The sequence below is a fragment of the Bufo bufo genome, chromosome 6, assembly GCF_905171765.1.
Source record: "Bufo bufo chromosome 6, aBufBuf1.1, whole genome shotgun sequence".
NCBI lineage: Eukaryota > Metazoa > Chordata > Amphibia > Anura > Bufonidae > Bufo > Bufo bufo.
Genome location: NC_053394.1, coordinates 74,666,671 through 74,684,202, shown reverse-complemented (window position 1 = coordinate 74,684,202; position 17,532 = coordinate 74,666,671). Strand labels below are relative to the sequence as shown.

Here is a 17,532-nt window from a genome sequence, read left to right as displayed (position 1 = left end):
AAGTTTTTGGGTAAAGTATTTTGTAATGGACTGTGGTGTTTGGCTTTGTTGAGGTGGTATAATGTGCCACAATACGGTACAGCTGGCCCTGCCTTCCATTAATTTGGACCCCGCTACAAAACAGGGTTTTCCATGGTCACTTTACGGTCAGGGCCGCACACCCATGTGACACTGATCATAGGGTCCATTCACACGTCCGTTGTTTCTTTCCTGATCTGTTCCGTTTTTTGCAGAACAGATCTGGACCCATTCATTTTCAATGGGTCCTGAAAAAAAAAGGGCATGTTCAGACCAGCAGCACTTTCCACCTGGTTCTAGGTTCTGGCTCTTTTACGGAACGTCTCCTCCGTAGGGCTGTGTTCACACATGGCTTTTACATTATTTGTGGGTGAGGGCTGTTTAGAAGCTTCAGTGTGAATGCTTCAACAAATACGCAATGTGTGAACTCGTCCTTAGGTTACAAGGACTACAATGCAGAGCTTTACAGGGCACAGCAGCCGGGTACTAGTGTCACAGTGAGGCGTTGCCGGGTCCGGAGCCCCGCCCCTCTCTCTCTCTCATTCCCCGCTACACGTTCCACGTGATGGGGTTTGTTATTGTTTACGTCACGAGGCAGGGCTGCCATTGGTGGAAGACGTGTCACGTGAGGACGGCCGTGCGCCTCCTACTTCAGGCTGTGGGAAGATGGCGGACGCGGCTCGGCTGGGCTGTCAGCTCTCCGGCTCCCTCTTCGCTGTAGCGAAAGAAAACGGCGAGCCCGTCGCCAAAAAGCCTCGGACGGAAGTGGCTAATGGCGGGCAGCCGTTACCGGGCGAGGGCGAAGGGAGATCAGAACTGTCGCCCGCGCCTTCCACCCTGCAAGAGGGAGAGGCCTCTGCGCAGAGAGCGGCCGGAGTGAAGGCGCACAATAGCTCGGCGCTTCCGGGCCTTCTTCCTGTGGACCAGCGGCAAGTGGGGATAGTCCTAGAGGAGGAGGAGGAGGAGCTGCAGAATGGAGGAGACCTGAGCGACCAGGCTGTGGACTGTGGAGGTGAGCGCAGTGTGCACGGGGCTCTAGTGCCAGGTATCCTGCAGCCCACAGCTTTGTGGTGCGGCTTTTATGCCAAGGATTTGCGATTTATTTATATATTTTTTTTCTTTTTAAAGGAGCCATAAATCTAAATTCTCCATGGAGCGATACGTTAGTAATCGGTGTAACCGCTTGATTTCAGGAAGGATTTCCTCTTATTAGAATAATTGTGCAGCCGACGTCGTGGCAGCCTCAGGCAGTGGGGGATTGGACGCCCCTTCGTTGGGGTGCACTCACACACTGCCGATCACTTCCATTCACCTGACTGGACCCGTGTGCACGCCGCTCCGCGCAAATGAATGGAAGTGATTTTCAGCTGCGGAAATTTATGCAACAAAAACCGCCGTGTCTGAGTGCCCCCGTATCTTCCTAAAATACACTTGAGAGGGTTTTCTGAGATCTTTTTACTGATTGCCTATCCTCTGGATAGGTCATCAGTATCTAATCGGTGGGGGGTCCGACACCCGGGACCCCCGCCGGTCAGCTGTTTGAGAAGGCTGAAGCTCACCAAACACAGCAGCGCACATTATATGGCGGCTGTGCTTGCCCATTCACTTCTATGGGTCTGAGCTGCTCCTAGGTCATGTGACTGATGAACGTGACATCACTGGCCTATGGAAAGCTGAAGAAGGCTGCTTGTCCCAGTGCTTTCTCAAACAGCTGGTCGGTGGGGGTCCCAGGTGTCGGACTCCCACCGCTCAGGTACTGATGACCTGTCCTGAGGATAGGTCATCGGTAAAAAGATTTCGGAAAACCCCTTTTCAGTCCACAGGGGTCTGACGACTCTGCAAAAATGAACGTTATTCTGTTACTGATGTAATGGACGTTCTCATCTGAGCATGCTTGTATACATGGATGTAGTGACGTGTACAGCTCAATAGGGAGAGGAAGATAGGATGATACCAGACGCTACGTACCCAGTGGGGTACGGCATCCAAGCATATCCTGTAAGTGGAAATCTCACAAGATTATTTCCTTAATTTTTATTTTTTAGAAAATCTTCACTTGGACGATGAACTTGCTGGTGGATTCCATTCGTGTGACAGTGATGAAGATGACCGCGCCTCCCATGCCAGCTCCAGTGACTGGACTCCTAAGCCCTGTATAGGTACAGATTTTTATGTCCAAGTTTACATACATGCTGAGGCCTTATGCACACGGGCGTTGCCGTTTTGCAGTCTGCAAACCACAGATCCACAAAATGCGGAGACCGGCCGTGTGCATCCTGTGGCCAGAGGTGGGAGAATGGAGCCTCTAGGAGCAGGTGCAACGCCCTATGTTCAGCTGACATTGCAACATCACTAATGTCAGCCAGCTTAATACCCATTTTTCAGGTCACAGAAACCCTTTAACAATTTTGAGGAGTATTTTTAGCTGAGGAGGAGTACGAATTTGGCGGTAATTCGTATATATAATGCATAGGCTCTGACGCTGCCATACGCAGCGCCCCACCTTCCATACATAAAGTACCTCTGCATTCTCCACCAGCACAGTCCTACACCGAGCCTGTGTTCCCCTAACTCCTTCCACACAAATGGCTGATCACATGACTGTGACATCACCACAGGTCCTGTAACCACAATGTAGTCTGGAGCTGCCCCTGGTGAGAGAGATGTCCGTGAGGGGCGGGGCTTCATGTGTGCCGGACCTGGCAGCTCCTGACTAGAAAAAGAGTATTTTTCCAGGGAGTAAAATGGCCTGAACAGGCGTCCATGACGCTTGTACAGGCGTTATTGTGACCTCTGTTTTATTCCTGTACGGAGACTGCTCGACTTCAGATCCATGTTTTAAAATGGTTTTTAAGTTTAAAAATCGAAGCCCGAAGTTATTCACGAAGTCTTACAAGACTTTGGAAATAAGCCACATCGCCTCGCCGTAGCACGTAAATTTTAATGCTGTATGGAGACAGATCTCTGTGCAGCATTTAAACTAAGTTTTTACCTAATTGCCTTTGGATCTAGGATCCGAAGCTCGATTCGCTCATCACTAGTAGAAATTTCTATTCTTGATGACATGCATGTGCTGTTCGCATTTTTTGCAGCCCTATAGAAATGAATGGGTCTGCAGAAAAGGCAGATTTGAGATGGACCCAAAATACGGTTGTGCGCATGAGGCCTAAAGTGGATCGTCTTTGGGGCTCCACCAGTTTGGAGATGGCTTCCCCTGACACCTGTTCTGTAAGCCAAGGTAGCTGGTGCCTAAATACGATGGTACACCAAATGTAGAGTTGGCCATGTACATGCTTGGGGCTCTAGCTAGAACTCTATCAGGGGAAGGTCAGAACCAAATCTATGAAACATGACATGGCCTTTGGATGTGCCAAGGATCTGATAAATGACAGTGTCCCTTTAACCCATTCTCATGCAGGATCAACCCATTAATGATGGTGAGTGAGTTGCTCCCACAGTGGGCTGTAGCGTTACTATCTGTGATGTTGCGGACACAGGCGCTTAAGATATGTCATAAAAGTCTGATATGAAATCCCTTTTTACCACTTCCTGACCTAGCAAATTTTTATTTTTTTTACAATTTCCATTTGGGGTTTGTTTTTTGGGAAAGGTTGTGTGACATTTTATATTGTATAAAATGTAGTGAGAAGCTTTGAAAAAAATTCCAAATGGGGTGGAATGTGGTAAAACGGACGTGTCCTTTGTTCCTTCAGAGGACCTGAGGCGGCCACAGCGACTGAACAGCTTCCCCAATCTCTGGGCAGAGGAGCCTTTCGGGCTGTAGAAGTGCTCCTGGTGTTTCACCACTCAAATGCCATGGTCATAATTGACTACAGCATCTGAGAGGTTAAAAATCTGTGATCGGGGTCTAAAGTCAGGTGTCTGCTGTCTGAAGTCTCGACTTCTTCTGTACATGTATGGTGGTGGTCGGGAAGGGGTTAGATTACAACTCATCCTGCAGAAAAACAAGCCCCCATATATCTATATTAACAGAACTGTAAAAAAATGATAGCTTTGGACTATTTCATGCTGGAAGGTGTCCGCGTTGGAGACTGGTGCGAAGTCCCACACTGATCATTAGGACAGAAAAGCTGGTGCTTCGCTGGGTGTTGTGCCCCCTTGGACGTCACACAGAGTTGAAGAAGGGTCCTTGGCTGTAACTAGAATAAGAGTCCTTCTAAGCAGCAGTAGAAGATCGTATATGTGCATGCTTTTACAGACAGGGTAGCAGTAGGACCTCTGAGGGCCATGCTCTTGTGGTATGTTATTTTATAGTTTTATGCAAGAATAAACTATAGCCAAAAACCTGTGTGATCCTGCATTATTAGTCCCCTCCATCTGTCCCCTACTGCTTAGAAAGGTATTCCAGTTTAGAAAATGTATTTTCATATGCCCTATCAGGGAATTCTGAGTTGGGGTCCTCTGTTCAGGATCTTCTTCTGTTGGCCATAATGGAGTGGAACGCTCCTGCCCTGTCTTGGGGTCCATTCACACGTCCGTAGAATGGGTCCGGATCGTTCCGCAATGTTGCCCATTCATTCTTTATGGGGCCGGAAAAGATGTGGAAAGCACACAGTGTGCTGTCCTTATCCGCATTTCCGGAGCGCGGCCCAGATCTTCCGGTACGCGGCTCCCGAAAAAAATAGAACATGTTCTATTGCGGACAAGAATAGGCAGTTTATATGAGGGTGCCATACGGCTGTATTGCGGATCAGCAATACACTACGGACGTGTGAATGGACCCTTGAATTGACCCAAACCATTGATGTGAATAGGCACTGTGTAATGTTTCATTTTCCCTGTGGTGTCGCTGCAGGGAAATCAAACATTTACTGCCAGGTTTTGCCACAGGTTATATCCAATTGCTGGGAGACATTTTATCTTCCTATTTTCAAGGGTCCTTTCTAACAAACAGGTTTTGTCCAAAGCAGGCAGCCCCTTTTTAATATCGTGCATTTTGCAGGTTAGCAAGAAATGCTGAGCACATGCAGTATGGCTGCCTAGACTCCTGATTTTATTGCTGCCTACAGATCTGAATACTTAATAACAGTGTCTTGTCTGCAGGACCCTACACATTTGTTCAGCGGCACCTTATGATGGGCACAGATCCTAGGACCATTCTGAAAGATCTGCTTCCAGAATCCGTTGCGCCTCCAGATCTGGATGATATGACCCTGTGGCAGATTGTTATCAATATACTCTCAGACCCTCCGAAAAGGAAAAAACGCAAGGACATTAACACTATTGAGGATGCCGTGAGGCTACTACAAGAAAGCAAGAAAATAATGGTTTTAACAGGAGCTGGGGTAAGTCCTTTTACTTAAGATTTGTTATTGTTAAAGGAAACCTGTCTGAATGCTGGACTCTGCCACCTCATTGATTGACTACTGCTTCATTCATTTGGGTGAATTGGGACCCCTGTTCTCAATAGTGGGACTGACCAATCAGATGCCTATACCATATCTTGTGGATAGGGGATAAGTTTGTGTTTGAGCAAACTAAAATGGACCTTATGACGGATGCTAGGTGAGAATTTTGAATTTTTTTGTATGGGGTGACAACAGTATTAAGTTTGACAGAGCACATCCGGTTGCACCCCTGGGGTCAAGAGCCCTTGTGGGGAAAGATGACTGTGACCTTCCTCTCATTTGCAGTCCGCCATGGCGCATAATCATGAAATAAAATTGTTCATCATGTTCCCCGTCCTCAATTTTGCACCGCTCTTTGAATATTGTGGTTTACGGGGAAGCCTTTCGTTCTGTGGTAGCCTTAGGAAGGCTCAAGACTACCACAGCAATACATTCCTCTGGAGCCTTGCCTGTGACAGGGCTCCATAGGAATCTACTGTAGCTCCCATAGACTGCAGTGGTGAATCATTGCAGTCTATGGGAGAAGCGATCTGATGATCCACTAGGGAGAATTAAAGAAGTTTAAAAAAAAAAAAAAAAATCTTAACAATATAAAAAAAAGAATAATCAAAAAATTCAGATCATCTCCCTTTCCCCATAATAAAAATAAATAAAAAAATAAAGATCATATGCACCGCCTGTACTATTAAAATATAAATGTATTTGTCCTGTACGGTGAATGCTGTAATGGGGGAAAAAAATAAAAATTGAATAAAAATTTATCTTATACACTCCAAAATGGTATCAATAAAAAAAAAAATTGCAGATTGCCTTGCAAAAAAATAAGCCCTTACACAGCACCGTAGACATAACTATTAAAAAGTTATTGCAATGCAAAGCAAAAATCTTTTTTCGTAAAGTAATTTAGTAATTGCATCTTTTTTCCAATTCCAGCTTATTTGAATTTTTTTCCCCAGCTTCCAACTACATCGTATTTGCTATTAGAAAGAACAACTTGTCCCACAAAAACCAAGCGCTCATAAAACTATGTGAATGGAAAAGTAAAAAAGTTATGGGTCCAGGAGTGAAATACGGAAACTCAAAATTGGAAAATTGGCCGATCCTGAAGGGGTTAAAGCCCTAATGTATTACATCCGTTCTTGGCAGTGACAGGATTAATATATTGATTGCCTCCTATAATCCACTGTTGTGGCCAGTGTAGCTATGCCTTCCTTTAATGTCCAGCTCTGTGACAAGTGAATTGTATGTCTTTAAGTCCTGCTGCTCACTTGAAGATTACATTACAAGCTTTTCTATGTCACACAATGTAGGTTTCCGTTTCATGTGGGATTCCAGACTTCAGATCAAGAGATGGCATTTATGCACGACTTGCAGTGGATTTTCCAGACCTTCCAAATCCTCAAGCCATGTTTGATATTGAGTATTTTAGAAAGGACCCAAGACCATTCTTTAAATTTGCAAAGGTAGGTTTTGATCTCAAAAGATGAAATGTATTTTTGTATTTTGGTAAAGGTTATGAATTGGAATGTTCATGGTAATTAAGACTGACCTTTCTATAAAACAGTCCTGATCTCCCTGTGCCTGTGACATGTGCCTAATTTATTAAAGGGGTTGGCCAGTTTCCTATATTAATGGACCCTGCCGGTCTGATATTACCTATCCTGAGGATAGGTAATCAATATAGGAAACTGGTCAACCCCTTTAAGAGGCTGATGCCCATTAATAAATTAGTCATATCTGGCAGTCAGAAACTGAAGTCTACGCCAGCTAGGGGCTTGCATAGACTTCAACTAACTTTCCAATTTCTGGCATAAATTATATTAAGGATGACAGCTGTTGTTGTTGTTGTTGTTGTTTTTTTGTAAAATTTTCAGTGGACCTTGTCACAGCCAGGGAGAAGATGAGCTGTTTTTTCTCCCTGGTAACATGGTCTGCTACGACAGCCAGGGAGTAGGAGACTCCCCCTGAGAAGTGCTGGTGTCTCCTCCTCCCTGTACTTGTGCTATCTATTCGCATACAGGGCACGAAAACAGAACAGGGGCAGCCAAGGGGTGTTTGGAAAAAAAATAAGTTATAGCAGCATCAGCGGAGCTTACCCCCTTTTGTAAAGGTACTTGGTTTAACAAAAAACTGTGAAAGGTCTTTTTTTAAATGGAACCTGTCATCAACTTTGTCCATACTAACGGCAGCATAAAGTAGAGACAGGTGATTTGATTTCAGCGGTCCGTCATTTATAAGTTAAAAGTAAGTGGTTGCCGAGAACCAACATCACAATCATTGCAGACTGGGCCTGGAAAAGAGTCACGGCCACCTGAGAAGAGTCATGGTCATTCATGAATTCCCGCTCTCCTGCCCACCTGCTGATGACTGACCGTCTTCTACCTAGTTTTCTCCCTTTCTCTCTAGGAGAGAACTGCCAACCATCAGCAGATGGGTGAGAGAGCAGGAGATTATGAATAACCAGGACTCTTCTGAGGCAGATTTGACTCTTTTCAAGGCCTGGGCTGCAATGATTATGATGCCGGTTCTCGGCAACCACCTACTATTAGCTCATGAGTGACACACCGCTGAAATCCGCATTTCTGTCACTATTTTATGCTGCTCTCAGTGAGGTCAGCATAAAGTTGATGACCGGTTCACTTTTAAATCCTTTCTGCTAAACCCCACCCTTTTCAAAACTTTTCCAAAGTGGCGAGAAGCTTAAAAAGTCACAAATATGAAGTGCGCTATAACTTTAAATTTTTTTTACTCCATAATAGTGGAGTGAAAACTTTAGTAAATGTCCCCAAATTGTCTTGGGGGAGGGGGGGGGGGGGGGGGGCGGTTAAAGCATTTCATGGGGTACATCTAGATTCATTCGTTTTGTCTGTTTGAAAGTGGATTCAGCATAGCCATAATGTCTGAGCCCTACAGAAGAGAAGAAATGGCAAGTAAATCTTTTTTATAATTGTTTTTATGGCCTATTAGTAATATGGTCCGATCCATACCACTCCTATATCCCAGCATAAAACTAGCCACGTCTGTAGAGTTACGCTGAAGCAACCAAGTGGATCCAGCGGTTTAACCTCCGTCTCTACAGTAGTCTATGTGCCAGAACTGTTGCTGATGATTTTATTTGCTTTTGAACATATATTATAACCCATTGTTTTTTTTTATTTTTTTTGTGTTCTCCCTATTTTAGGAAATCTTTCCTGGCCAATTCCAACCATCTCTCTGCCACAAATTTATTGCTATGCTGGATAAGGAGGGAAAACTGCTTAGAAATTATACTCAGAATATAGATACTCTGGAGCAAGTTGCAGGAATTCAGCGGATTATACAATGTCATGGTGAGGATTTGTACCGTAAATCGGGTGAACACATTTGGCGTATGCAGCAGGAAAGCTTTCGCCACATATCCTGAACGTAGCTGTAGGTCCCTATTTCACTTCAAGCACTTAGGCCTAGTTCACACGAACGTATGGCTTTTATAGTTTTTTGCAGTCCGTTTTTCACGGATCCGTTGTTCCGTTTTTGAGTTCCGTTTTTCAGTATGGCATATACAGTAATTACATAGAAAAAATTGGGCTGGGCATAACATTTTCAATAGATGGTTCCACTAAAACGGAACGGATACGGATGCATTTCAGTATGTGTTCAGTTTTTTTTTTTTGCGTACCCGTTGACTTGAATGGAGGCACGGAACGTGATTTGCGGGCAATAATAGGACATGTCCTATCTTTCAACGGAACGGAAATATGGAAACGGAATGCTTACGGAACACATTCCGTTTTTAATGCGGAACCATTGAAATGAATGGTTCTGTATACGGCCCACAAACAAAAAACGTCCCGTACACTCGCAAAAAAAACCGATCGTGTGAACTAGGCCTTATACTGTACCACAAGTATACTGCCCTTTTTTTTGCAGTGTGACCATTGGCCCACATACGTCACTGTATCTGTATTGCTATATACAGACAAATGCTAGTGGTATATGTTGCTGAATACTCCTAACATATGAACAGAGCCTGAATCTAGTCCTATGGGGGGTTTCCGAGACTTTTCTAGTAGTGACCTATAATCTGGATTAATCAGTATCTGATCTGTGGCGGTTTGACGCCCAGGCTCCCTGCTGATCAGCAGTTTGAGAAGTAGCAGACGCCTTCTTAAACAGCTGACCGGTAGGGGTCCCGAGTGTCGGACCCTCAGCAATCAGATATTAACCACTTAAGGACCACAGGTTTATACCCCCCTAAAGACCAGGCCCTTTTTTACAAATCGGCACTACACTACTTTCACCGTTTATTGCTCGGTCATGCAACTTACCACCCAAATGAATTTTACCTCCTTTTCTTCTCACTAATAGAGCTTTCATTTGGTGGTATTTCATTGCTGCTGACATTTTTACTTTTTTTGTTATTAATCGAAATTTAACGATTTTTTTGCAAAAAAATGACATTTTTCACTTTCAGTTGTAAAATTTTGCAAAAAAAACGAGATCCATATAGAAATTTTGCTCTAAATTTATAGTTCTACATGTCTTTGATAAAAAAAAAATGTTTGGGTAAAAAAAAAATGGTTTGGGTAAAAGTTATAGCGTTTACAAACTATGGTACAAAAATGTGAATTTCCGCTTTTTGAAGCAGCTCTGACTTTCTGAGCACCTGTCACGTTTCCTGAGGTTCTACAATGGCCAGACAGTACAAACACCCCACAAATGACCCCATTTCGGAAAGTACACACCCTAAGGTATTCGCTGATGGGCATAGTGAGTTCATAGAACTTTTTATTTTTTGTCACAAGTTAGTGGAAAATGATGATTTTTTTTTTTTTTTTTTTTTTTTTTCATACAAAGTCTCATATTCCACTAACTTGTGACAAAAAATAAAAACTTCCATGAACTCACTATGCCCATCAGCGAATACCTTGGGGTCTCTTCTTTCCAAAATGGGGTCACTTGTGGGGTAGTTATACTGCCCTGGCATTCTAGGGGCCCGAATGTGTGGTAAGGAATTTGAAATCAAATTCTGCAAAAAATGACCAGTGAAATCCGAAAGGTGCTCTTTGGAATATGGGCCCCTTTGCCCACCTAGGCTGCAAAAACGTGTCACACATCTGGTATCTCTGTATTCAGGAGAAGTTGGGGAATGTGTTTTGGGGTGTCTTTTTACATATACCCATGCTGGGTGAGATAAATATCTTGGTCAAATGCCAACTTTGTATAAAAAAATGGGAAAAGTTGTCTTTTGCCAAGATATTTCTCTCACCCAGCATGGGTATATGTAAAATGACACCCCAAAACACATTCCCCACCTTCTCCTGAGTACGGCAATACCAGATGTGTGACACTTTTTTGCAGCCTAGGTGGGCAAAGGGGCCCATATTCGAAAGAGCACCTTTCGGATTTCACAGGTCATTTTTTACAGAATTTGATTTCAAACTCCTTACCACACATTCGGGCCCCTAGAATGCCAGGGCAGTATAACTACCCCACAAGTGACCCCATTTTGGAAAGAAGACACCCCAAGGTATTCCGTGAGGGGCATGGCAAGTTCCTAGAATTTTTTATTTTTTGTCACAAGTTAGTGGAAAATGATGATTTTTTTTTTTTTTTTTTTTTTCATACAAAGTCTCATATTCCACTAACTTGTGACAAAAAATAAAAACTTCCATGAACTCACTATGCCCATCAGCGAATACCTTGGGGTCTCTTCTTTCCAAAATGGGGTCACTTGTGGGGTAGTTATACTGCCCTGGCATTCTAGGGGCCCGAATGTGTGGTAAGGAATTTGAAATCAAATTCTGCAAAAAATGACCAGTGAAATCCGAAAGGTGCTCTTTGGAATATGGGCCCCTTTGCCCACCTAGGCTGCAAAAACGTGTCACACATCTGGTATCTCCGTATTCAGGAGAAGTTGGGGAATGTGTTTTGGGGTGTCTTTTTACATATACCCATGCTGGGTGAGATAAATATCTTGGTCAAATGCCAACTTTGTATAAAAAAATGGGAAAAGTTGTCTTTTGCCAAGATATTTCTCTCACCCAGCATGGGTATATGTAAAATGACACCCCAAAACACATTCCCCACCTTCTCCTGAGTACGGGGATACCAGATGTGTGACACGTTTTTGCAGCCTAGGTGGGCAAAGGGGCCCATATTCCAAAGAGCACCTTTCGGATTTCACAGGTCATTTTTTACAGAATTTGATTTCAAACTCCTTACCACACATTTGGGCCCCTAGAATGCCAGGGCAGTATAACTACCCCACAAGTGACCCCATTTTGGAAAGAAGAGACCCCAAGGTATTCGCTGATGGGCATAGTGAGTTCATGGAAGTTTTTATTTTTTGTCACAAGTTAGTGGAATATGAGACTTTGTATGAAAAAAAAAAAAAAAAAAAAAGCAGCATTTTCCACTAACTTGTGACAAAAAATAAAAAATTCTAGGAACTCGCCATGCCCCTCACGGAATACCTTGGGGTGTCTTCTTTCCAAAATGGGGTCACTTGTTGGGTAGTTATACTGCCCTGGCATTTTCCAGGGGCCCTAATGTGTGGTAAGTAGGTAAATGATCTGTGAAATCCTAAAGGTGCTCTTTGGAATGTGGGCCCCTTTGCCCACCTAGGCTGCAAAAAAGTGTCACACATGTGGTATCGCCGTATTCAGGAGAAGTTGGGGAATGTGTTTTGGGGTGTCATTTTACATATACCCATGCTGGGTGAGAGAAATATCTTGGCAAAAGACAACTTTTCCCATTTTTTTATACAAAGTTGGCATTTGACCAAGATATTTCTCTCACCCAGCATGGGTATATGTAAAATGACACCCCAAAACACATTCCCCAACTTCTCCTGAGTACGGCGATACCAGATGTGTGACACTTTTTTGCAGCCTAGATGCGCAAAGGTGCCCAAATTCCTTTTAGGAGGGCATTTTTAGACATTTGGATACCAGACTTCTTCTCACACTTTGGGGCCCCTAGAATGCCAGGGCAGTATAAATACCCCACATGTGACCCCATTTTGGAAAGAAGACACCCCAAGGTATTCAATGAGGGGCATGGCGAGTTCATAGAAAAAAAATTTTTTTGGCACAAGTTAGCGGAAATTGATATTTTTAATTTTTTTCTCACAAAGTCTCCCGTTCCGCTAACTTGGGACAAAAATTTCAATCTTTCATGGACTCAATATGCCCCTCACGGAATACCTGGGGGTGTCTTCTTTCCGAAATGGGGTCACATGTGGGGTATTTATACTGCCCTGGCATTCTAGGGGCCCTAAAGCGTGAGAAGAAGTCTGGAATATAAATGTCTAAAAAATTTTACGCATTTGGTTTCCGTGAGGGGTGTGGTGAGTTCATGTGAGATTTTATTTTTTGACACAAGTTAGTGGAATATGAGACTTTGTAAGAAAAAAAAAAAAATAATTCCGCTAACTTGGGCCAAAAAAATGTCTGAATGGAGCCTTACAGAGGGGTGATCAATGACAGGGGGGTGATCAATGACAGGGGGGTGATCAATGACAGGGGGGGTGATCAATGACAGGGGGGTGATCAGGGAGTCTATATGGGGTGATCACCACAGTCATTGATCATGCCCCTGTAAGGCTTCATTCAGACGTCCGTATGCGTTTTGCGGATCCGATCCATCTATCAGTGGATCCGTAAAAATCATGCGGACGTCTGAATGGAGCTTTACAGGGGGGTAATCAATGACAGGGGGGTAATCAATGACAGGGGGGTGATCAGGGAGTCTATATGGGGTGATCACCACAGTCATTGATCACGCCCCTGTAAGGCTTCATTCAGACGTCCGGATGCGTTTTGCGGATCCGATCCATCTATCAGTGCATCCGTAAAAATCATGCGGACATCTGAATGGAGCTTTACAGGGGGGTAATCAATGACAGGGGGGTGATCAGGGAGTCTATATGGGGTGATCACCACAGTCATTGATCATGCCCCTGTAAGGCTTCATTCAGACGTCCGGATGCGTTTTGCGGATCCGATCCATCTATCAGCGGATCCGTAAAAATCATGCGGACGTCTGAATGGAGCTTTACAGGGGGGTAATCAATGACAGGGGGGTGATCAGGGAGTCTATATGGGGTGATCACCACAGTCATTGATCACGCGCCTGTAAGGCTTCATTCAGACGTCCGGATGCGTTTTGCGGATCCGATCCATCTATCAGTGGATCCGTAAAAATCATGCGGACGTCTGAATGGAGCTTTACAGGGGGGTAATCAATGACAGGGGGGTAATCAATGACAGGGGGGTGATCAGGGAGTCTATATGGGGTGATCACCACAGTCATTGATCACGCCCCTGTAAGGCTTCATTCAGACGTCCGGATGCGTTTTGCGGATCCGATCCATCTATCAGTGCATCCGTAAAAATCATGCGGACATCTGAATGGAGCTTTACAGGGGGGTAATCAATGACAGGGGGGTGATCACCACAGTCATTGATCATGCCCCTGTAAGGCTTCATTCAGACGTCCAGATGCGTTTTGCGGATCCGATCCATCTATCAGTGCATCCGTAAAAATCATGCGGACATCTGAATGGAGCTTTACAGGGGGGTAATCAATGACAAGGGGGTGATCAGGGAGTCTATATGGGGTGATCACCACAGTCATTGATCATGCCCCTGTAAGGCTTCATTCAGACGTCCGGATGCGTTTTGCGGATCGGATCCATCTATCAGTGCATCCGTAAAAATCATGCGGACATCTGAATGGAGCTTTACAGGGGGGTGATCAGGGAGTCTATATGGGGTGATCACCACAGTCATTGATCATGCCCCTGTAAGGCTTCATTCAGACGTCCGGATGCGTTTTGCGGATCGGATCCATCTATCAGTGCATCCGTAAAAATCATGCGGACGTCTGAATGGAGCTTTACAGGGGGGTAATCAATGACAGGGGTGTAATCAATGACAGGGGGGTGATCAGGGAGTCTATATGGGGTGATCACCACAGTCATTGATCACGCCCCTGTAAGGCTTCATTCAGACGTCCGGATGCGTTTTGCGGATCGGATCCATCTATCAGTGGATCCGTAAAAATCATGCGGACGTCTGAATGGAGCTTTACAGGGGGTTGATCAATGACAGGGGGGTAATCAATGACAGGGGGGTGATCAGGGAGTCTATATGGGGTGATCAGGGGCTAATAAGGGGTTAATAAGTGACGGGGGGGGGGTGTAGTGTAGTGTAGTGGTGCTTGGTGCTACTTTACTGAGCTACCTGTGTCCTCTGGTGGTCGATCCAAACAAAGGGGACCACCAGAGGACCAGGTAGCAGGTATATTAGACGCTGTTATCAAAACAGCGTCTAATATACCTGTTAGGGGTTAAAAAAAACACATCTCCAGCCTGCCAGCGAACGATCGCCGCTGGCAGGCTGGAGATCAACTCTCTTACCTTCCGTTCCTGTGAGCGCGCGCGCCTGTGTGCGCGCGTTCACAGGAAATCCCGGCTCACGCGAGATGACGCCTATTGGCGTTAGTGTGACCTGGGAGCGCCGCAGAAATGACGCCTTTCGGCGTTAGCGTGACGGTAAGTGGTTAATGACGTAACCAGAAGATAAAGTCTCAAAAAACCTTTTTAAGCAGTGAAACTGGAAAGGAAAAACTGCTTGTTTAGTGTGCATGACGTACTGTCTGTGTGTGTGTGTGTGTGTGTGTGTGTATATATATATATATATATATATATATATATATATATATATATATATATACATGAAGCCTGTTGTGTGATGTACCATATTGATGGCCTGATCCAAGCAGAAAGTGAACACTGAAAGCACGGCCACAGACCTCTTCTAAATTACTGTTCTGGGATTTATCTAATCAGCACTTTGTTTAGGATCGCTTAACACACCAGTATTTTGCGGTCTGCAAATTGCAGATCTGCAAAACACGAGTAACGGCCGTGTGCGTTCCGCATTTTGCAGAACGCAGATGGCCAGCCCTATTAACGAAATGTCTATTCTTGTCTGCGATTGTGGACAAGAATAGGACATGCTCTATCTTTTTCCTGGGCTGCGGAACGGAACTACACTGTGTGCTGTCCGCATCTTTTACGGCCCCATTGAAATGATTGGGTCCACACCCGTTCTGCAGAATTGCGAAATGGATGTGGACCCAGAAATACGGTCGTGCGCATGGACCGTTAGCAAAATTCTTCTTTTGAAAAAGTGTATCTTCTAGTTTAAACAATATGGTAGATGTGTAAGTACACTTACAAATTCTGTGCAAAGGAATCTTACGTTTATGTTGTGTGTTTCCCATAGGATCATTTGCCATGGCTTCCTGTTTAATATGCAAACACAAAGTCGACTGTGAAGCCGTAAGGGAGGACATATTTAATCAGGTAATATTTAAAAAAAAATTGTAAAACCAGGCAAACACATTTTTTGAGTTGTAGTGCTTATATGCCAACAATTCTAACAGTAAATGGGGAAAACCGTATCTTGCTTGGTTCTACAGGTGAGCACTAAAGTGTTGTGACAACGTCACTGCCGGCACACACTCCCCGAAGGCACGAGCTGTACGTAATGCTCCGACTGGCACTGCTCCGGAACTATTGTGATTTATTTGAGTAAATTAAGTTGTTGATTCTTGTCTTGATTAGAATGGATGTTTCCTCCTTGGCATGTTGTCTCAGCTTTTCAGTAACAGAAAACTGAGTGGTAATACTATTAAAGTGTCTTGGGCTCTCTGCAGTGGATGCACCCCCACCGCTCTGCTTTTGAGGACCTCTGGATGGATGCTAGAGATATCACTTGAGCAGAGGGGAAAGGCTGCTTTTAGCGCAGAGCATCCAGGACTCTGCAGAGTTGGGGGCTGTTCACACGGCCGGTTTTGGAGCCGGCAGCTGTGCTGAAGTTTTGCTAAAGAGCCACCACCAGCTGTGTCCTTTTTGACTCCCATTTATTTCAGTGGGAGTCAGCTCTGAGGATCAAGGAGCAGTGGCTTTAAGGGGTGCTTTGGGTAAAGATCAGATCTTCAGACGTTTCAGGGAGCCTCTGCACTCACCGGAGTGCTCTGAGCTCCCAGCGACTGTGCTTGGTATTGCAGCTCAGTCCCATTGACTTGAATGTGACCAACGTACAGTGATGTCATATGGCCTAGGAAGAGTCTGCAGTGCTCATGGAGTGCCCGGCCTCTTCTAACAGCTGATTGGCCGCAGGCCTGGGAGTCAGACTCCCGCAGATCCGATATTGATGACCTATCCTGAGGATTGCACATACATATATTTTCCTGGATAACCTCTTTACGCCACCGCTCGGCAGCCATGTGCGTTCTCGCTGTGGTGTTAAGCTACCGCACAGTGATGCTCAGTAGTGTTGAGCGAACTTGTGTTTTAAGTTCGGCGTCTAAAGTTCAGGTTATCGAAGTATCCCGTTATGGATTCTAAATTCCGTTATGGTCTGTGGTAGCGGAATTCATAACGGGATACTTCGATAACCCGAACTTTAGACCCTGAACTTAAAACACTAGTTCGCTCAACACTAATCCTCAGCTCTGCCTCCCATTGAATGAATGGGAGGTAGAAAGGACGATGCATCTAAATTCCGTGGTAAAAGCCGCTGTGTTAACAGCCCCTTAGGGAGTGCCCAGTGAACATTGCGGCAAAAGACTAATTAATGCTTCTTTTTCTTCTGCAGCTAGTGTGACTATCAACGTACATTAGTTTTAACAGAGTTACACCTAATATATTTAGTGCTGTCAGTAGATTTGAGGGGTAGAAACTGCTGACAGTCTACTCCCTTTAAATGTACTGTGTATTTTGTTGGTAGTAACAGGTTTACTATTCTGAAATCATGGTGTCCTTGTTTTTGCTGTGTAGATTGTGCCGCATTGTCCAAAGTGTCCTCCAGATGAGCCACTTGCAATCATGAAACCTGATATTGTCTTCTTTGGAGAGAATTTACCAGAGGAATTTCACAGGGCGATGAAGTATGACAAGGATGAGGTTGACCTTCTTATTGTTATTGGCTCTTCATTGAAAGTGAGGCCGGTTGCTCTAATACCAAGTAAGTGTTTAGTAGATTGCCTGAGAGCATCATCTGCATGTTCTGTTCTGCCAGACTCTTAATACAGCCCTCTTGTGTGATACAGACTCCATTGATTGATAATATAAATGAGTAACGGTAATGCT

General features: G+C 44.5%; 1 protein-coding gene across 1 annotated transcript in view; it reads left to right on the top strand.

Moving 5' to 3' along the window:
- The first annotated feature begins 366 nt into the window (after window positions 1–366).
- Window positions 367–17,532, top strand: part of SIRT1 (sirtuin 1) — a 28,721-nt gene continuing 11,555 nt past the window's right edge. The window contains exons 1-8 of the mRNA XM_040438305.1: window positions 367–388; window positions 539–1,030; window positions 2,064–2,177; window positions 5,083–5,324; window positions 6,698–6,850; window positions 8,569–8,716; window positions 15,662–15,741; window positions 17,221–17,407. Of these exons, the coding sequence (XP_040294239.1) occupies window positions 367–388; window positions 539–1,030; window positions 2,064–2,177; window positions 5,083–5,324; window positions 6,698–6,850; window positions 8,569–8,716; window positions 15,662–15,741; window positions 17,221–17,407 (1,438 nt within the window). The remainder of the gene's footprint in view (window positions 389–538; window positions 1,031–2,063; window positions 2,178–5,082; window positions 5,325–6,697; window positions 6,851–8,568; window positions 8,717–15,661; window positions 15,742–17,220; window positions 17,408–17,532) is intronic.